Source organism: Pogonomyrmex barbatus, unplaced genomic scaffold, assembly GCF_055798465.1.
Source record: "Pogonomyrmex barbatus isolate J1 unplaced genomic scaffold, ASM5579846v1 scaffold18, whole genome shotgun sequence".
NCBI classification, from domain to species: domain Eukaryota; kingdom Metazoa; phylum Arthropoda; class Insecta; order Hymenoptera; family Formicidae; genus Pogonomyrmex; species Pogonomyrmex barbatus.
In genome coordinates, this window is record NW_028297114.1 from 4,925,602 (window position 1) to 4,944,913 (window position 19,312).

Below are 19,312 nucleotides of genomic sequence, written 5' to 3' on the forward strand. Positions count from 1 at the left end.
GGCATTTATTTAAGAAAACCTAAATATCTGACGCTATTATTGCCAAAAACCGAGCTCAAACGAAATGAACGCGCTTCGGAACTAAAGTATTAAAGAGAGATTTTTGCGAAACTTATAACATGATTATGTGATTTGAAAAAAGATAATGCCTAAAAAGGCATTTTATGTACTCGATCGCAGTTGCGATGACCAAGCATTCGATTAACCTTATCCACGTTCGTACTATCCAGTTTCTTGAAACAATACGGCTTAAGGATGAGTTTCCAACCGTGTCGTTGGTTGGTCGTTGTAATGAGATTGGTCAGCGGAATCGGGGCGAGTTTAGTATCCAGATCATGCTCTCGAAGCTTCATTGAACCGAATTGGTCACACAGAACGTGTTCTCGGCTATGAGCCTGAAATAACAGAAGCAGCATATCTGACGGACCACATTCCGGAAATGTGTTGTTGCTGCGGAATATTCTTGGGGGTTGAATAAGTTTACTGAAAATTTTCTGCAATGCGAATTTCAAAATTAAATCTATTGTACGATATTTAAGTTGAAATTCTTACAACCATTTAATAATGATCTTAACAGTTATGTGTTATTTGTCATTACATTTATATTATATCATTTACATTATATTTATATTAGGATAAAAATTAATCAAATTCAAAGCGTTAAGATATTCTATGAATATAATTTATTTAAATTTAATTCTAATTTAGCAAAGCGACTTTAATGGCCGGCAACACATTTTGTGCTGTCGATATACTCTATCGATCGAATTATTTAATATCATGTATTTGGCATCATACTAAATTTGTGAAATTCAACATTTCCGAAACATTTTCCTAAAATAATAGTTCTATAGTAATTCTAAAATAAAATTCATATATTAGTCATATATTGCAGCGTGTTTCGTTACGCGAATCGATATCATCTTAATACGGAAGCGCACCTATTCGTATAGTTGTATAACTCGGAATTTTAAGTATGGCCACGAGAATTTGGCATTCCTATTAATCAGTAAGCCGGCGGCGGCAGTCAGCGAGACAGTACGAAATGAATTTCCCCGACATTCCCATGTGATTTAGATCATGGTGAGGACGTATCGTTACCTGCACCGATCACGTTCCAATCCTCGGTAATGCACGCCAGAAACTTGGACAGACTTGGCGCACCGCGAATACTCCGAGCTCATCGCAATATCTAATTTCGATACGTCCGGATGCGCATTGTTCCAGAAACTCGGCGTTGCAATTGCAATTACGCGGCTGCGCCTGGCTTGTCGTGTTGTCGTCTCGGATTACTCGATACAACATCGCGGAAATGATGCGCTTCGGCGAATGCGCCATTTTGAATGGCCGCGAATGGAACTCGCTCAAAGTTCCTCCCAAGAAATTAGGCGGCACTCGAGAAGGCTCAGCAGGATCGGCGGAGCCCACTTCGATGCGAACGCATTAAAACGAAACTTTCGACATGGAAGGATCGCGCGGGAGGTAATGGAGAAGTCAGCCTCGCAAGTTACACACGACCGATAGTAACGGGCTATTTAACCACGTTCCACGTTTGAGTTTTTTTTTTCTCTTTTTTGTTGCCACTTTCTCTCTCTCTCTCTCTCTCTCTCTCTCTCTCTCTCTCTCTTTCTCCGTCTCTCAATTGCTGAATGAAGCGATGTTCCTTTTATTTTTCACTGACTACCAAACGACGAGAACATGTATCGCCGTCTCTTTACGTCTCGTCTGTACATCTCGGCCACTTAAAATTTTCCTTTGAGAATTATACTCGCGCTTCACCCGTTCGATCAAAGAGTAATGAGCGTCGCACAGAGGCGGTCTCTACCTGAGTAGATTCCGGAATAGATAGAAGGATCCGTTAATTAGGTAATCCGAGACTCCGGGCCGAATCAATACCGGGTGCCCGCGCTCAAGGAAGTTAAACTACCAATGAATCGAACGATACATCCGCATTGGTTTATCTCTCTGTTAATCGAAATATGACTCTTGTAATTTTTATATCAAATAAAAATATTTGAAAAATTTAAAACAATGGATATCAAATTAGCTTTGCATCGATTTTTTTTAGATAATATTATACATTTGTCAATGTAAATGTTACATATGGAATATCCAAAAATATTTAAATCGTGTTTCACATATTGCAATCATCATCGCGTAGCAAAAATATATGCTATGAACGTAACGATACATTTACATTCACATTTTGTAACGCGGATCAATTAGCAGGGTTGTTCTTCTAAATTTCTTTGTAAAGTTATGGTCAATTTGTCATAACAATTTATGCGCACGTTAATGTGGCGAGCCTTTTATCCTCGCTGCGCAATAATTTGCTTAAGAAAATTGAGGTCTATCTTCTTGACTCGTGCTTTAGTCTTCGCCATTATTTTCGTCGGCGGCGGCGGGACTATACCTGCGCGGAATTATACGGTAATTTCGAAACGGCGTCTTAGCCGACGCCCTATTTCCGCTCCAAGAAGTAATCTCGAGCCGGATAACACGTCGTACGCCGTTCGTACGCCGGAAAGCTCTCTTTCGAGATACGCGGAAGGGTATATACCGAAAGCTCCCGTTAGTTTACTGCCACGTGATTTCAGACTTTCCTGCCCGTTCATGCTCGCCGTTATGGTATATCACGTTCTTCTTTGGATTCTATCCTCATTAGCTTTACTTTTTTGGCTCTCTTCTTTACCCGCGTCGGAAATTCAACAAAGAAAAATTATTATGTGCACGAGCAATCTCCCGTGATTGAAACTTGCAACGATTTCATCTTCGGTCCTAATGATAAGTTAACTCTCGATAGTCATTACAGAAGCAAAATGAAATTGTTAAGAATTTTAATTAATTAAAATAAAAAGAAAGTACTCTTAAAGTACTCTATAAAATAATTCAGAGAATATTGATCAGAGAATATATGTATATATTATTTGAAATTATTAAGAGCCGTCGGATTTTCTCTGATTCATCTTAATTACGATAATTCAACAAGTAAGTAATTTAAAGTCACTTAGCATTGAAAAATAATAATATAGGTATCCTGATAGGGATCCTGACGGGCAGCACAGTTATCGCGGGTTAGCCAAACAGCATCGAAAGCACGTGAATAAATATTCGCGACATGCACCGCGACACTCGCTCGCTACTGAGCACAATAACTCATCAGTAACCGCTGCTGTATTGGAAAATTCTTTTGGACGGATAAATACGAGCATATTGCCGAATACGAGATAACATCCAGCATCCAGCAGACCCGTACTATGCATTTAGGATGGTGCGCGCTTGAAAAGATCTTTAAAGCTCGCCAATGCGCCACTGGAAGCCTTCTTTCCTCGACTCTCTGTAACCTTTTTTCCTCAGCCAGGACGTTCTTTTAACGGGAGTAAATAAGTAACAGGATACAAAGAACGGTCTAGAACTTTATCGAAGGAGCACTCAAATCTGTCTTCTCCTCCCTGGAAAGCGGGTTTCTGTAGAACAATGTCCACGGGAAAGCTGCAGCTTTAAAACTCAGTTGGAGGGTTTGGCTAAACAAAAAGTCCGTCAGATATGTCTTTGTGCTTTCTTATAATGCCGATGGCGCTTATTTTTATCCCAAGTTAGTCGACTCCAGAACTCGCTGCATCCAGGTTTCATTTGTCCATAATCGTGTCATATTATTAATAAATAACGACGTGCGTCAACAAAAGATTCTGTTTTGTAAATAATTCATCAAAGTATATGCTACAACGGAGAAAAAACCTTCCCGTAAATTATCTCTGTAACTTTGTCGAAAAGAACTAGTAGGAAAAGGATTTCTATTAATAAATAAGCAGAAGTGAAAGAGCATTGATAAGAAGAATGTAAAGATTCTTTTACCATTTAAATTTGTAAAATATCGATATATTTTAATATACTTCCAATTTTCAAAAAGTATGTATTTATTCTGTGAAAAAATGAGACGAATATAATATTTCACATAATATTTAACACAAATATAGTCGTATTTTATTATATTTTTTTATAATATCCATGATATTTTTTTATTTGCCTGATTAGATAATCCTGATTAGATAAATCATATAGACGAGATGAATTAAGCCCAGCTCGCATTAAGCTATTTATCGGATTAAAAAGTATCGTATGAACGGAACGCAGTTATATCGCATTTGCAAAAGGACGATTTTATCGCTCGCCGATGAAATGCATTATGTAGCACCGCGCGAGATAACGTGAGAAGCATTATATTCGGAAACGAGAGTATTCGACCCGACCGCATCTCTTGAAAACTCGGAGAGTGCTGGCTGCAACCAGATCCCGCGGTGTCCAATGTCCTGTGTTGTAAGGATATTGTCGGATTCGCGGACGGGAGAGGCGGGAAGAAACGCGGCAGACGTATTGGGAGGTGGAACTAGACGTCGGGCAGACGAGGGAAATAAAGAAAAGGAGGACGGACGGACGGATGCACATGGCGCCGAGTTCGAAAGTGGCCGCGGATGCTGCTGGATAGGCGAGATATCCTCCTCTGCGTTGGGGACGAGAAGGATGGCGAGCTGCGGTGGCACGAAAAGAGAGATGAGTATGGAGAGAAAATAGGAGCTGCTTCCGCGGGTTCTTCCTTTCGAGAGTCAAACACACACGTACACACACAGATCTATATATGCACGAACATACAGCGAGGGAGGGAGGGGAGAGAGAGAGAGAGAGAGAGAGAGAGAGAGAGAGAGAGAGAGAGAGAGAGAGAGAGAAACGAGAGGAGGAGAAAAGGGGAAACTTGGCACGCGTCTGGCATACGGGACTACCCGTTAAAACCTGCGAGGGTAGACACCAAATGCTATTCCGCACACGGCTTTCACGCTCGGCGGCACATACTCAGTGTCTGGGAAAAATAGAAACAGGAGAAAGGATTATGGGGGCGAGAGCAGGATGGTGCTGCTGCTGGGCGATAGAGCTCCGTGCCGTGGTCGTTTAGCACGTTTTTGTGCTCCGCGCGAAAATTGGAAAGCACTGGGGCACAGCGTGCGCCTTTTGCCGTAATTTTAAATGGGTGCCTAAAACCAGCGCATCTCCGACGAATCGTCCTGTCCCGTCTTTTCATTTTCGTTCGATGAAACGAGTCCACGAGTGTGGTTTCGACTTACAGCGCGACACACGTCGTATCGAGTTTCGCAACGCGAATTGCCGTGGAATTTTATTTGTGCGGTCGATTTCATCCACGCGTAACCAATTTGAAACTCGGTTGTTGCTGCATAATGCATTTCGTATCGCGATGATTTCTCCAGAGCGCGCCGGTATTCGTTTTATTCATAAACAACCAAGACACTGTAATTTTTATCGATTTACGATTCCGATCTTTCATATTGTTTTACTTTGTCGTTTTAATTTTTATTTTAAGAAAGGAAATAAAATTTCCTGCTCCCTTTCTCTCTCTCTCTCTCTCTCTCTCTCTCTCTCTCTCTCTGTTTCTTTTCTTCTATTTATGCAATCGATTACTTTATAAATATATATTGCATGGCTTCGTCTCATGCTTATATAATTATCGGCCTTCCCGTCTGAATGAATGTATTTGATTAAATGAAAATCTCGCGTAACATAATTGAAATAATTGCAGTGCCCGCAATTACTGCGACGATTGGCGATTCGCCGAACGAACTCTTTCATGCGTGAGAAGCCGCACAGAATCAGCCGTGCCATGATCGGTCGTTCTTTTGCGTATACTTTTTGGTGTTTCTCTCCCCGCGATCGGTGATTATTACCTACGACTTCTCGGTCGCCGCAGCCAACAAAGTGATTTTACCTTTTCCCGCTTCGCGTAACGAGCGTCGAGACTCCCGATAATTGCGGGATGCTCGATGTGGTTGCGGTAATTGCACCCGCCGCAGTTTGTGTTTATTTTTCTTCGCCGCACGCGGATCGCGGGGGGGATGGGATGGTAAAGTGGTGAAGGGGGGAGAGAGAGAGAGAGAGGGGGGAATATGCGGAGACGCACGCGTACACGCGTTTTCCGATCGATATGTTTCGCATCGAGGCTGCAATTGCCGCGATACGTCCAGCACTACTATCACTCATCGAACGCGTCGTCGCAATTGCGTGAGAATACGACGACGATTATTTAGTAATCTATAAATCAAGAGGTGGGAAACACGGCGAGACCCGACATTAGACCCCGGCAAATGATCCGCCGTCCAACGAAGGTTCAGCAGGTTCGCGCGATAATTGAGATCGCGCGGCGCGAGTGTTTATTTTTCTCTTGCCTCTTGATCGGTGGAGCAGCTGGTCGTTGGCGGACGATATCACGGTTGTGTTAAATTATAATCCTGCGCGTTTGTGTTAAAGAATAATGTGTATAAGTACGAATACCCGCCATTTATTTTTCGCATCTTGCTCGTTTTCTACTATTTACCATCGCACAGTCGCGTTTCCTCTTTGCTTATGTATATATATTTTCGCAAAAATATAGCAAGAAAAGAAAACCTTACAACCGTGTGACCGAGGAATCAGGCTAAATAATAAATATTGTAATATTGTAGCTTTTATGTGTACAATATTGTAGCTTTTATGTGTGCAATGGAATATAATTCATACACCGCACCGATCCCATGATTATAGATCTTGCAAAGTCACGCTTTCGTGGGAAATATTTCGGTACCGATATCCGATATTTCAAAGAGTGCCTGGTTGCGATACGCCAGTACTTGACTTTAATGCACGTCGTCCATAATCGTTGGACTAAAGTAGAACCAGGTTGACCGACATGCAAGTCATTACTCCCACGATCGAGAGATTATTTTTTTTCGCTACTTAGTGCCACCGGAGGACCATAAAATTATATCGCGGAGCTATGTCGTGTGAAGGCTGTCAGTCGTAAAAAAGCAAGTCCAGCACGAAAGAACCGAGACGTAAAGAAAGAAATAAGACGTCACTTCGTGATATTTTGGAAATATCAATGCAATATTATGATTTATGATTTTTAAATATTGTATCCCGCCTGAAAGCGTGATGAATAAAATTCGATGAGATAGACTGATATATATAAATTCGATAAATAATGTGTTTATATATATAATCTAATTGGCTCATTATAAAATAAGTAGGACTTACAAGAGTAGGAGAAGGCTAGAAATAATTCAAAGTATTTCCGAGTTTTCTCATATCGTGATAACAAGGCTCAGTATACAAATGAAGCATCTCTACAAAAATAAAATATAAATAATAAAAATCTATCATTTTTTATTTAATTTTTGCTTTTGTATATAATGTGTACGATTAGTTTTTATCATTTTTTTTTTTTGCTCTTTCTATTCTATTATGCAAGTAATACATAGGATTTTAAGGATACCGATTGTGAGCTCCTTGTATCTCTTGCGCGTATATTATATAAGTATATGTATATACCCCTTCCCTCTTCTCTATCCCTCCAGTAACTCATAAGAGAGATTAATGTCTCCGGCGGAACTCGAGAATTGTAAAGCTCCGCTACAGAACTATTCTGTTCTATGCGAAAGCTGTTATTCGCGGAGGAAACAGACGCAAGGATCGTGATGCGACTATAGAGCGTCGTAAAGAGGAGTTTAAAGCATCTCGCACTCTACGAGGAAAATTCAAGATTTCTTGTTGCGACCGAATGCGCCGTCGGGGCTCCGGTTACAATGATTTCTAAAATACGTTCTGCGTAAATACGAGGATGGGCAAAAGCGCTTTTTAGTGCCATGAATTTTTATGATGATCTACATATCCGCGAAGGCGCGCGTGAACGGTGAAAATGGAACTTCTTTGTTTGCGCATCCATTTGGCCCATCGAGTCGTAACGTCCGCACTGCAAACAGCTTATATACGCTGTTTTTATATTGCGCCATTTATTACCCCATAAAGCAGGGATACCTTAGGCGGCGTACTTCTCTTTATAATACCGAACCATTTATGCGATTTAATAATTTTGTTTTTCAAACGATAACAACGAATGTAATGCACAAGAGATATCAGGATGTAATCTCAGTCAGCATTGAGTATATAAATTAAATTAAATTCTTCAGATCTCAAACTAAGATTTCCATGATTATATGAATACACGAATAGAATATCTTTATAATCAGGACATAATTTTCATAAATAAATTATATATCGCTTTTCTTTTTATTATATATAAAAGAATTTGCATTTTTAGAACTCAATTTTATCACATATATTTATGTGAATGCTCTTATAAACAGTAATATTGAGTATGATATAAAAGGGGCAAATAAGCCTCATATGCTTTTTTTTATATTATATTTAATTTTTAATCCAGTCGGCCTTAGAATTATTATTTGGTAATAATATCGAGATTATTTACGCGATTATTTAAAGGCTAAGCCAAATTTATTTTGCGAACGGAATACATAAGTAGATTATCATCGGCTTTAGTCGGCTGCTAATATATAATTTGTTGTCACGACGCCTTGTAAATCGGCTTTACCTAACCAGGGCACATTGGCGATATATATTATTTGCTTCTGAAATCAGCAAGTGGAATCTTTAAAAATCATAATAATCGATTGGGCTGTCTCGATAAAATAAAATAATCTCGATAAAATAAAACGAAAAGCTAATGTCGGAGTAATAATTCATTAGCGTAAGAAAATTAATTTAAAATTACATTTTCACGGTAATGAATTACTTGCCTAGAGATAAATTACGAATTAATTGTAAAATTATAAAAATTATAAAAATTATTATAAATTTTAACTAAAATTTAAACCGCAACAATTTGACTTTTATTTCATTTTATGTTAAAATCGTTAAATGTAATAGCTGTTCACAATTTTCCGAAGTTGAAATAAAGTTGCTATAGTGAAGGGAGTTGAAATAGATTGATGCTGGGTGTGCAATAATTTTTTCAGAGCTGTGGTAGTAGGCAGGTGGCAAAAGTTGTAGTTAGTAAAAGTCACAGCATAATGGCTATGGTAATTAGTAGAGATTAAGTACGAAATTGATAAATAAACTCGATTCGACGCCGACCTGCATACTTCGCTGGTGAATAGTCTTTGATTATCTTTCGAGGACATGATGATTTATCTAAGTCTATTAGGTAAGCGACTGACTTTATCGATTCTTACCTCGTCGCGCTGCTGGCTTGAATAGCGTTTCCCACTCGTACACAGAGTAACCGGCTGCATGTCTTCAACCGGAGTAGATGGTCTACTTTAAAAATCGAAGCTTCCCGCACAATCTACCTGCAGCGCGAGGTTATATAAAATTATGAATTATACTCCGTCGTCGAATACTTTGTCGTTACTTCGTCGCGACGTAGTAACGATTACTCTTGTTTTTTCTTTCATTTCACCGAATTGATTAGCAGGTCTTTTATTATTGAAAAAATTATTATTGAAAAAAATTGTAGAAATTGTAGATTTCGTCATGTTTTTCGTCGTATATTTTCTTCGTAATAATCTAGCAAGAGATTTATTTGAAACGAATCTAGTGGGATGTTCTGCATGTTGTCCGTGATTATATTATCGAGGAGATAATTAAGTGCTACCGAAGTACCCTCGTCATTGTAGATATATGACCGATCACGTCTTGACGTAAATTGGAGCAGCTATCTACATGTTAGTTACGAATATGACAAATGATTCCAGCATCCACGCTTCATCGAACGTCTTAAATGTATTTTCTATGCGTGTGGCACGAAGTTCCACGTATGCCGACCGAAAGTTTGTTTCGTCACCATTTATATCAATTCAGCTCCGAATATCTCCATGTATAAGACTTATTATTATTAAAAACATGAACATGTATAATCAAATTTGTACGCTTCCATTAAGTTATTCGGCCATGCCTTGCGCACGCCTTGAGAATACAGACAAAAAACTGTTTTACTATTTTACAAATCTTTCTACCTTGACGTCTCATACGTATTACCTTCTTCAAATCTCGCTTATGAAATTAGTAGGTCAGAGCATTACCGTTCGTCCATTATATCAATGAGCAGCGTTCACGTAATATGCGATTAATGTTAAATTAATCGTTAAGTCGTTTGAAAGATTGTCTTGTTTGAAAAAGTTGCCTCGGGCGTCATTCTAATTTCTGCTATAATCGTGTAGAGCTGTAATTTTAAAACGAACAGTTATGATAATATTCGCTTTATCATCTTAGTACTGAGAATAAAAGGACATAAGAAACAACTCACATCTGATTTGCTGATTTGATTAAACGTTTTAAATTTCGAATGAATTCATTATTTGGTGGTATTGTCGTAAGTTTATTCGACCGAAGATAAAGGAAGTGTTTTTAAATTTCACAATTTTTCATATCACGTGAATACATAGAGAAGTCAACGATTTTTATTAATAACTATATGTTACAGGTGTGCGCTGCATACATGCTATTTTTTTCTTTGCACTGTGAATTTTTCAATTAAATATACAATTCTCCCTCAAATCAGTTCTATCAATTCATGTCGCAGCTGTACATGCATGTTTTACATTATGAACAGCTGTAGATATGACAGCTCTATGATATGAAGAAAATTACAAAATCATCTTCAATATTTAATTATAAAAAGTTTTAGAGAAAATACGAAGTAAAATATTTTCACATAACTTATAATCTTCTTATCTGTAATGATAATTATGCATGATAGATATAGAAATTGTCAAAGTACGCGATTTCTGTAATGACAGCTGTTCACGAAGTAAACGCAGCAAAAGAATCGACGGAATAAAAGGATAACAATCAACTTTGATATGTCGAGTGCGATTTAACATGCCTTTTTGTGAAAAATGAGTTAAACATTAACATTTAGATTTTATTTTGAATTCATAAAGCGTCATTAAATAAAATGTATATTGTTACATGCATTGCTGTACGCGTAAATCATATCAATATTATATTTACTGCAATTCACCTCGGCTATTTTTTGCATTTATAGTAGTATATTATGTGTTTGAACATTTAGTTTTTCAGAATCTCTCATCGTTTGATGTAAACGTATTGACGGCTATTAGTTAAGAAAAAAATATCGTGCGTACGCTTCGCCGTTGAAATAACTGCTCTATTTCATTTCATTTCATGGCGAGTGTAACCGCAGTGAAGGAAAATAGAGATCAGAGAAGAAGAAAAAAAAATAAAATCCGTTAAATTTACGTCGTCAATAAAAAGGAAAATAAACGTGGCATCCTGCGTGCGTTCATCCAAGGCGATCATCTTCGAGATTCAGGGCCCTCCCGCGCATTCGTGGAAACGAGAAGATTACTTACTTATGGTTCTCCCATTCGATAAAGGAAGACTAGACCCGGCGTGTGTGCTCGTGTACGTTTGATGTTGCCTCGAATCGTCTAGTTAACGAGAGTAACCGTTGATGGATTCGTTTTCCACATAGGATTATTTATTAACCCCACGACTCCCAGTAATGATCTCTACCGGGAACGACGTGGGCGTTTAGGATTCATCACGATCGTGAATACATGTCATGACTCGAGTATCCGTTTCGTAAGCAAGACGGAGCGAGAAACGCCGCAGGCGGCGTGCGTCACGGCGGAACTGTCATTAAGTATGCGTCGAAAAATGAGAGGGATGCACGTTACTCATAATAATGACGCGTGCAGCGACAGCGATGCGAGATCGTGCGCGTCGACAGTGTGCGTTCACATTTTCCGCGGAAACTAGACATTCAACAAGCGCGCGGCTCATCGATCGACCGGCCGGGAAAACATTCGGAATTATCTTTACGAGGCAATCGTGTATTCCAGCGAGTGACGGCGGCGTTGCGAACTTTAATGCGGCCAGCACCACCGGCTGGCTATCCGCACTACGAGTAATTTCCGCCGCGGGTCTACCAATTAGTCCGGTAATAATTTTCCCGCCCGTGGTTCTCGTGTATCGCCGTATCGGTAGCTTCATCCGCGATGTAAATTTTTAGCGTCAACAACGCGTGCACACGCGAGTTATTTGGAACCGCATGTTTTGTCCCGTCCCGTCGGGGCGTTCCGGCCCGCATCGACGTATACTGACAATATCGTCGCCGGACTCGGACTATATTTTCTCTAAGTGCTAGCAGAGAGCACAATAAATTGTACCAGCGGGACTGTGATGACTTAGCGTCGGAAATGTCATCCACGCTAATACACTTGCGTTCGTGTCGTCCTCATTGCCGGCTGCGACGACAATGAGGAAGAAGAAACGATCCGCCCCCGGTGTCTTCCATTTTCCACTGCCTCGTTCACCCTTCCGTTCCCGTTCCCCTTTCGAACTCGCGGAAAATGTATGATACGCCCACTCGTGGAGTTAAACCGTTATTTTTCTTGTGATAAATGAAATTGTTTCGCGCGCGACGCTTGTCACGCCCGCCGTGGACGTTCCGCAAGTTTGCGCGGAGCTCCCACGGAGTTTCCTTCCAAACCGTTTCGAAACTTGTCTCGGAATTAAATGAGATCGGAAGAATGTGGCCGCTTTACGATCCGTAGAATCGTTTTCCCCTAACGGGAAGACATCTTGATTGTGCGCGAAACTCGCATACTATTTATAAATTATAGTTTTTTAATGTTGCTTTGTAAAATACATAAGTGTTCAGTCGTATGTAAAGCGCATCGAATCCCGGTGCAAATAGACAGATCGACAATTTAAATTAGTATATGCATTTTTTACAATGTTAAAATATAAAAGAAATGAAAATTAGGGGAAGAATAGGAATAATTAAAAGAAGAGGAAGTTACTTACTTAACAAAATTAATAACATATCAATGTATTATAATAATATAGTATAATATATACTAATATAATAATATGTTAATAATGAATTAAAGACTGTTATTTATTTTTGTATAAATACTTTATGACTACTACCAAGAATCAAGAGAAGTGAAAATGCAAAGCAGAAGGGCGACTGCGCTCAGCGTACGTTTGCTTATCGCGTTTCTCATATCGACCCACCATCGCCTCGAAAGTTGGCTGGCATTCTAATTTCAGATTCAGAGCGTTCAGTGCCTCTGCTTTGGGTCCTTCGGCAAACACTTCACACGTTCACGCAATATCTTCATGGATTTTGCCGTGAAGACATTGACTGTCTGCGCGCGCACGCGCGTGCGCGCACGTATCTTTGAACATGTCGGACCGGCGATCCGTTTTCTCGGCCATTCCCGTCCCCTTTCCTTGTTCTTCGGAAAAGTGTCGGCGCTTTATAGTCCGGGAAACCCGTAGACTTTGAGATTGGCCGACTCTGTTGCGATCGGACGTCGTGCAACGAAATACTAGCATGGTGATCGATGGGATCCTTGGGAGCGATCGCTCCTGAGGCACGATGCCTCTTCTCAGGAAGCGATCGAAAAATCCGATGAGACTTTGGGGAACGCGCCATTGCAGAAAGATAACTTCAGCGTCAATGTCAGAAAGAAAGAGAGAGGAGTGGGAGGGAGGAGAGGGAAGACAGGCTCATTAAAAACGCGATATCTCCATCTACACTTAATCGAGCGAACAAAACCGCATTAAATCACCGTTAACCAATGTCTACTTCATCATGGACAAGAATGACAGGACTTAAGCTTGGATATGAGCTCGCCTTTAACCGTCAGCATGTACCACTAAATCATCATGTCATCATTAAACTTACATATCAGACTTAATCTTTTCTTGTCTATGAAAATTGCATTTATATCAACGTTTTACCATTTTACCGTAGCAATATTTCATGTTATATATCTTGTTGAAAATTTAAAGATTGATTATAATTGACGTCCCTTGATTCCCATTCTTACGAATTAAACTCGTTATTCTCTGTCTTCTCTGTCTGAGAAAAAAAGTGCCAGATCCTTCGGATTTATGACATTCCTGTCGATATATTAAATCTAACTTTTGAGTGAATTGTGTGGGTTTAATTTTAATATTTAATTTATGATGATAATTGGCACTGATCGATCAACTTAGGATACAACGAAGTATTTAAATAAAAACTGTAATCTAAAAAAAATAAATTATTTATGTACATACACATTTACTTTAAGTTAATCTGTTTTTTGTTGCAGTACCACTTACTTTCGCCAAGGGTGTAGTGGGAGACAAAGTGCATCTCCCTTGTGACATTCGTTCCGACATTAACGACGACGTCAGCATGGTGCTTTGGTACAAGGAAGGCAGAGGCGAACCGATTTACAGGTACAAGACTTTGGCTATCCGTAAACTAAAAATCACTGAAATTGCTTCAAAATTTTAAAGCTCTTGAATTCTCACATCTTCTCGTAAATTCCGAAGAAGATATTTTTTATTTACGAAAAGATGTTTTTCTTCGCTATAAGGCCTCGATGTACCGGAAGGAAGTGCACTATGAAAAACTTCTCGAATAGGAGTCATCTATCGTCTGTAAAATGTACCTTCTCGGGAAAATCAAAAAGAAATGAGTCCGAGTACTCAGGTCTGAAAATTCCTCGCGTTATTTTCCACGATGAAGTTCATTCGGTACTCCGGTCGCCGTTTCGCTTCCGCGGCCCGTGAAATTTTGCATATAGAATGGCGGCCGACGCATCGCCGAGTCGTGGTATAGGATGGAAGTGCCGCGGTCGGAGGGGGTGTAGACCTTAGTATCCAGTGGGTCATATTTAAGAAATGTAATAAGGTGTAAGATATGTGCGAGGGAGATGGCGATGCATCGTCTCGGGGTAAAAGGGCGGCGGTATGCGAAGCGATGCTCGGGGTGCCGAGCTGGCACTCGTTGCTGAGGAGGAAGAGGATTGTCGCTTGTTGTAAAGTCAGTTTAATCCCCGCCACGACGAGGAACTTTAAATTTAAAGGCGGCCGTCGCACTAAAGCGTCTCCTTCTCGGGTCCCCTTGCCGCCGAAGTATCCTAACCGTCGACCTTTCTCTTCGCGGGACTTCTTACAGTAATATTTATTGCGTGACATCGTGGCCTCGTTTATCGTACGTACGCCAGACAGTTAAGGAAAGGAAACTGCGAAAATACGTGGGTATGATCGCCCTTTTCCCTATTCCTCTTTGCACGTTCCTCCTTGCATTCGATGCCTCGTTCGTGATAGGAGTAACTCATGTGTGACTTGCATGTCATCTCATCAGGATTGTTTCGCGCTGTGACTTATTCAAGAAGAACGAAGAACTCTTTTCTTTCCGTTTGCTTAATTTTATCAATTCAATAAGACTTTCGCAATCCTCGAGGATGATTGAATTTTCCCTCGGTTATCTATAGTGGTACGAAATTTATCTAGTTTTTCATTTACTTAGAGAATAGAAGGGCAGAGAAGGGGCTCGGGCGATTGACTGCATTCTTTATGATATGAATATTTGTTCGCGCGATCGTAGATCCCGATCTTTTAGTTTCAATATTACTCTGTAATATTGAGCACTCCAGTGTCTTGATCGAACAAAACGCTTAGTAATATTTACAATCTCTCGGGCGGTCTTCGCATTTTATCTTAATAGATAACACTTCGCAAAATCGAATCCACTCAATTCCATTCTACGTTCTCTCGTAGAAAAGTTTCAAGACACTTAGACCGAAGCAACCTGGTAAATTCTTTTCCTCGCGTGAGACTTTAAAGTAATCGATTTTTTAACGAGTGCTCGCCATGGTAGAGAGTAATAGCTAAATAAAAAGCAATAAAAGACGCATTTGCTTATGGAAATCACAAGTATTGCTTAAGACATCGCTATAATAAACCGTCGAAAGTTTATATTATTTTTACTAAAGTTGCGATATGGATATAATGCAAGAATGGAAATACGAAATTAATTTTTCGCGAAATTTGCAAGCATTTCTTATTTATTAACTTTAACGGAAGCAACATTCATCCGCTGTACTTCAGCATTTTAATATGACACGCGCTGCTTTATTCATAAATCGATTTTGCAAATTGTAAAGAGCAACACAAGTTCTTCATTCGTTTTGCAATCTCCCGAGATAACGAAGAAACGACTGTAGGCGATGCCTTTCCGGAAAGTCTCGACGAATCAGTCTCTCAGGTCGTGATCGACGAGTCGGGTGAGTAGGCAGGTGACCGATCGATCTTGAGAGTCGTTTCGCCGTCGATGAATGCCGGGGTTGAAGTCAGAAGACCGATATGGGAAAATCGCTTTTCAGGGTTATCGCTCGCGAGAAAAGTCGGTCGAACGTGTTATATCCGCGACTCGTTCTCGTGCTGGGCGACGGCTCGTGGAACGTGGTGCTCGACCTCTCTTCGAGGTCTGCCCTCCTCCTATTGCTCTATCTACGACGACGAGGCGGACGGGCAACGTCGGTGGCGCGTCACGGAAGCGCTCTCCTCGTCCGTTGGAAGTGCGAAGTGGAAGAATTAAATCGTATTTCAACGTCAATGCCGCGGAAGCAAGCGAGTGAGGGTGGGATAGCTTTGGGACTACTCAGTCACGAGCGAAAATCCGAACTCTCGTGCAGTCGCGGAACGCAATTTAACTTTTAGTCGCTCGCGAGGAGCCATGGAGGGCTCTATGCCTGGTGCTCTCACCTTCCCTCCCCCCCCCCCTCTTCTCTCTCCCTCTCCGAGTTACCTCTCTTCTTTCTGTCCCGCGCGGGCTCTCTTATATATCTCCCGACCGTCCCTCTAATCCGTCTCCCTTTGTTCCTGTTCTTGCTCACGGCGAATGTTTAATATGCAATCACGCACTGGGAACGGCTCCCATGCGATTTCATACATAGATATTAACATTCGTTGAAGAATCATTCACAGAATTAGACATACATGTCTATCCAACCACTGGTCTTGAGGGGTCGTAAATTCCGTGAATGATTCTTCAACGAAGCTGGTGGCACAATCAGGGTCGCGTGAACGACCAGCATAATGTTCTCAATTTAATTTTACGACTTCGACCAAACTTCGATTATCTTATTCAATGATTAATTTCAAGTAATATCTGTATTATCTTGCCAGCGTAAACAGAATAATATTTTTTAATATTGATTTTTAATTAATAATTAAATTAATAATTTAATTAATAGTTAATATTTTTTTGTTATATGTCGCAGAGAGAAAAGGTTAATTTAGAAACTAATTAAATTGTTTGCCTTAAGCAATTCTACCGGATAATCATAATTAAATTTGAAATGAATCCTCGGTCTATCATTCAGAATACATGTCGTGGAATTATTCGAAATGGAATTCTATCAGAATTATTCCGTTTGTCCTAGGAAAGACAATAGAAATATAAGAAATAACTCATGTAAGCAATTTTGATCGAAATCCATATCGAAACACTTTCATAATATGTACTGCTTCATTAAATTTATATCTGTTATTAAAGCTTCTGTTATATAATGACATAAGAAAATGGAATAATAATTTTATTATGTTTCATTTGTCACAAGTGTTTAATGTAATATAAGGTATTATAAAATTACGATAATTGTATTAATTACAATTTTATGCATTAACAATGTTCAATAGAGTGGAGATAATTAAAGATATTATAATTTTATATATTATTATAATATTATATTATATTATTATAATATTATAATTTTATAATCGATAAAAAATTTCGAAGAGACGTATATTCGATTATAAGTATCCAGGAACGTATGTTCATTATTTATCTTGTAATTAATTCAATCGCGACAAGCTTTCAATAACGACGCCAGTATGCCGTTTCGATTGATATGCTGCAATTACATCGCAAATTATGTAATTAAATTGGTACAGTTTTTGGTGTATGAATAACGAGCAAAACGCGCACGGTAATTACCCGCTATAAACTCCTGACTCTTATTACAGGCCGCATGTTCCGCCGGAATCATTCTAGTATTCTATGGCTATTAGCGAAAAACGCTGAAATTCCATATTGTATAATATCAAGCCGTATCGATAATTAATGATATAGCGCATATATCAATAATACACTCATAATGCGTTTATATCTCATAATAATTGCAAAACGACGGGATTGTTACGGCTGAGTTACTGCAAGAGCCAATCGATTGTTGTAGCTACGATGCCCGCGGCCGCCGACAATACAACAACGCCCGTCTTTGGTCGTCGCCCACGGCATTGGGACCAAGAGCCTTTTTTGTCACGGCGGCGGATCCAGCTTACCTCAACATCGAACGGCTGGAGAGCACAGATGAGGGGATCTACCGATGCCGGGTGGACTTCAGAAACTCGCCGACGCGGAAACAAAGGATGAACTTAACCATTATAGGTGAGCGCATTGTATCCCGGAAACTCAATCAACCAGTGATCACGCAACAATTAAAGTCGGTCCTTTTGATCAGGGTGCGGTAATGGAGGTCGCGTCAAGTATCGGGGCAAAGAAGCGCCTTCGATCTCTCGGGCCCTTCCCTCCCCTCTCCCCCCCCCCGCGAGATCGCTTTTACGACATGTAATATTTAACGTTGAATACCGTTCGATTCGTCGCGCGACATACACGTCACAGGTTCGCGCGCAATTGATTTAGATATACATTTAGCCCTCTCGATACATCCCTCGTCGTCTGAGCGTTGACTTACGAACTCGGCACTTTCCGGCGCATAAATTAATCTCGGCCGTAAGCCGCGGTTTGCCTCGCAAACTGGGGAGCTCTCGCGGTAATATACTTCGTAACTACGACCTGTTTTGCGGCCATTATAACAGTTAATTCTACTACAACGCCAAAGTTCTCTGCGCCGGATTCCACCGCATCTCTCGCGCCGATTGTCGTCATTCGCCTGACGAGCGATCGATTAGCCCCCGGATTTTAACGACGCGATGCTGTTCGCACAGTGCCTCCGTCGAAGCCGATAATATTGGATGGGACGACGAGGACCGTGTGTAGCAACAAGGAGCGGTACAACGAGGGAAGCGACGTGAACCTGATTTGCGAGGTTCGCGGTGGCAAGCCACCCCCGAGGCTGACGTGGTATCTCGACAATACCGTGATAGACGAGTCCTATCACTACGATACCCAGAGCGGGGTAACGGTTAACCACTTGGCGTATCCGAAAATTGGGCGACAACACCTCGAGGCAAGGCTGATCTGTCAGGCCAGCAACACGAACATGGTGTCACCGGCGATAAGGCTACTCGTCCTCGATGTGTATCGTAAGTCGTTGACGATTCTATTTTATTTATCCTCTTTGTAATTTCTCTCACGCTACGTGCGAAATATGCATCGCAAATGTGTTTTCTTCTCGTATTTCTCGTACGTAACTCAATTTCGCATGATGTTAAATTTACGCATGTTGTCGTAACGGTGTAATTCTAATTTGTAACGCTATGACAACACGACACATTTGCTCTTCTCAGGGACATCTATTAAATGACTAGTCGCATAAAGACGTGCCGCATAAAATACTATCTAGCATAATTTAGTTCGAGCATTACGAAGTCGATGATTGGATTAATGTAAATAGCCGTCTCCGAAATAGTC

At 40.4% G+C, this 19,312-nt stretch overlaps 1 protein-coding gene across 3 annotated transcripts in view; it reads left to right on the forward strand.

Annotated features, from left to right (window-relative positions):
• The window catches only part of LOC105431740 (nephrin), a 97,012-nt gene that overhangs the window by 47,778 nt on the left and 29,922 nt on the right, over positions 1-19,312 (forward strand). For 2 of the 3 annotated variants that reach the window (XM_089074853.1, XM_011646153.3), the window contains exons 2-4: positions 13,974-14,103; positions 17,895-18,106; positions 18,667-18,984. In XM_089074853.1, the coding sequence (XP_088930979.1) occupies positions 13,974-14,103; positions 17,895-18,106; positions 18,667-18,984 (660 nt within the window). The remainder of the gene's footprint in view (positions 1-13,973; positions 14,104-17,894; positions 18,107-18,666; positions 18,985-19,312) is intronic. The other variant, XM_089074852.1, reaches the window with a different exon arrangement.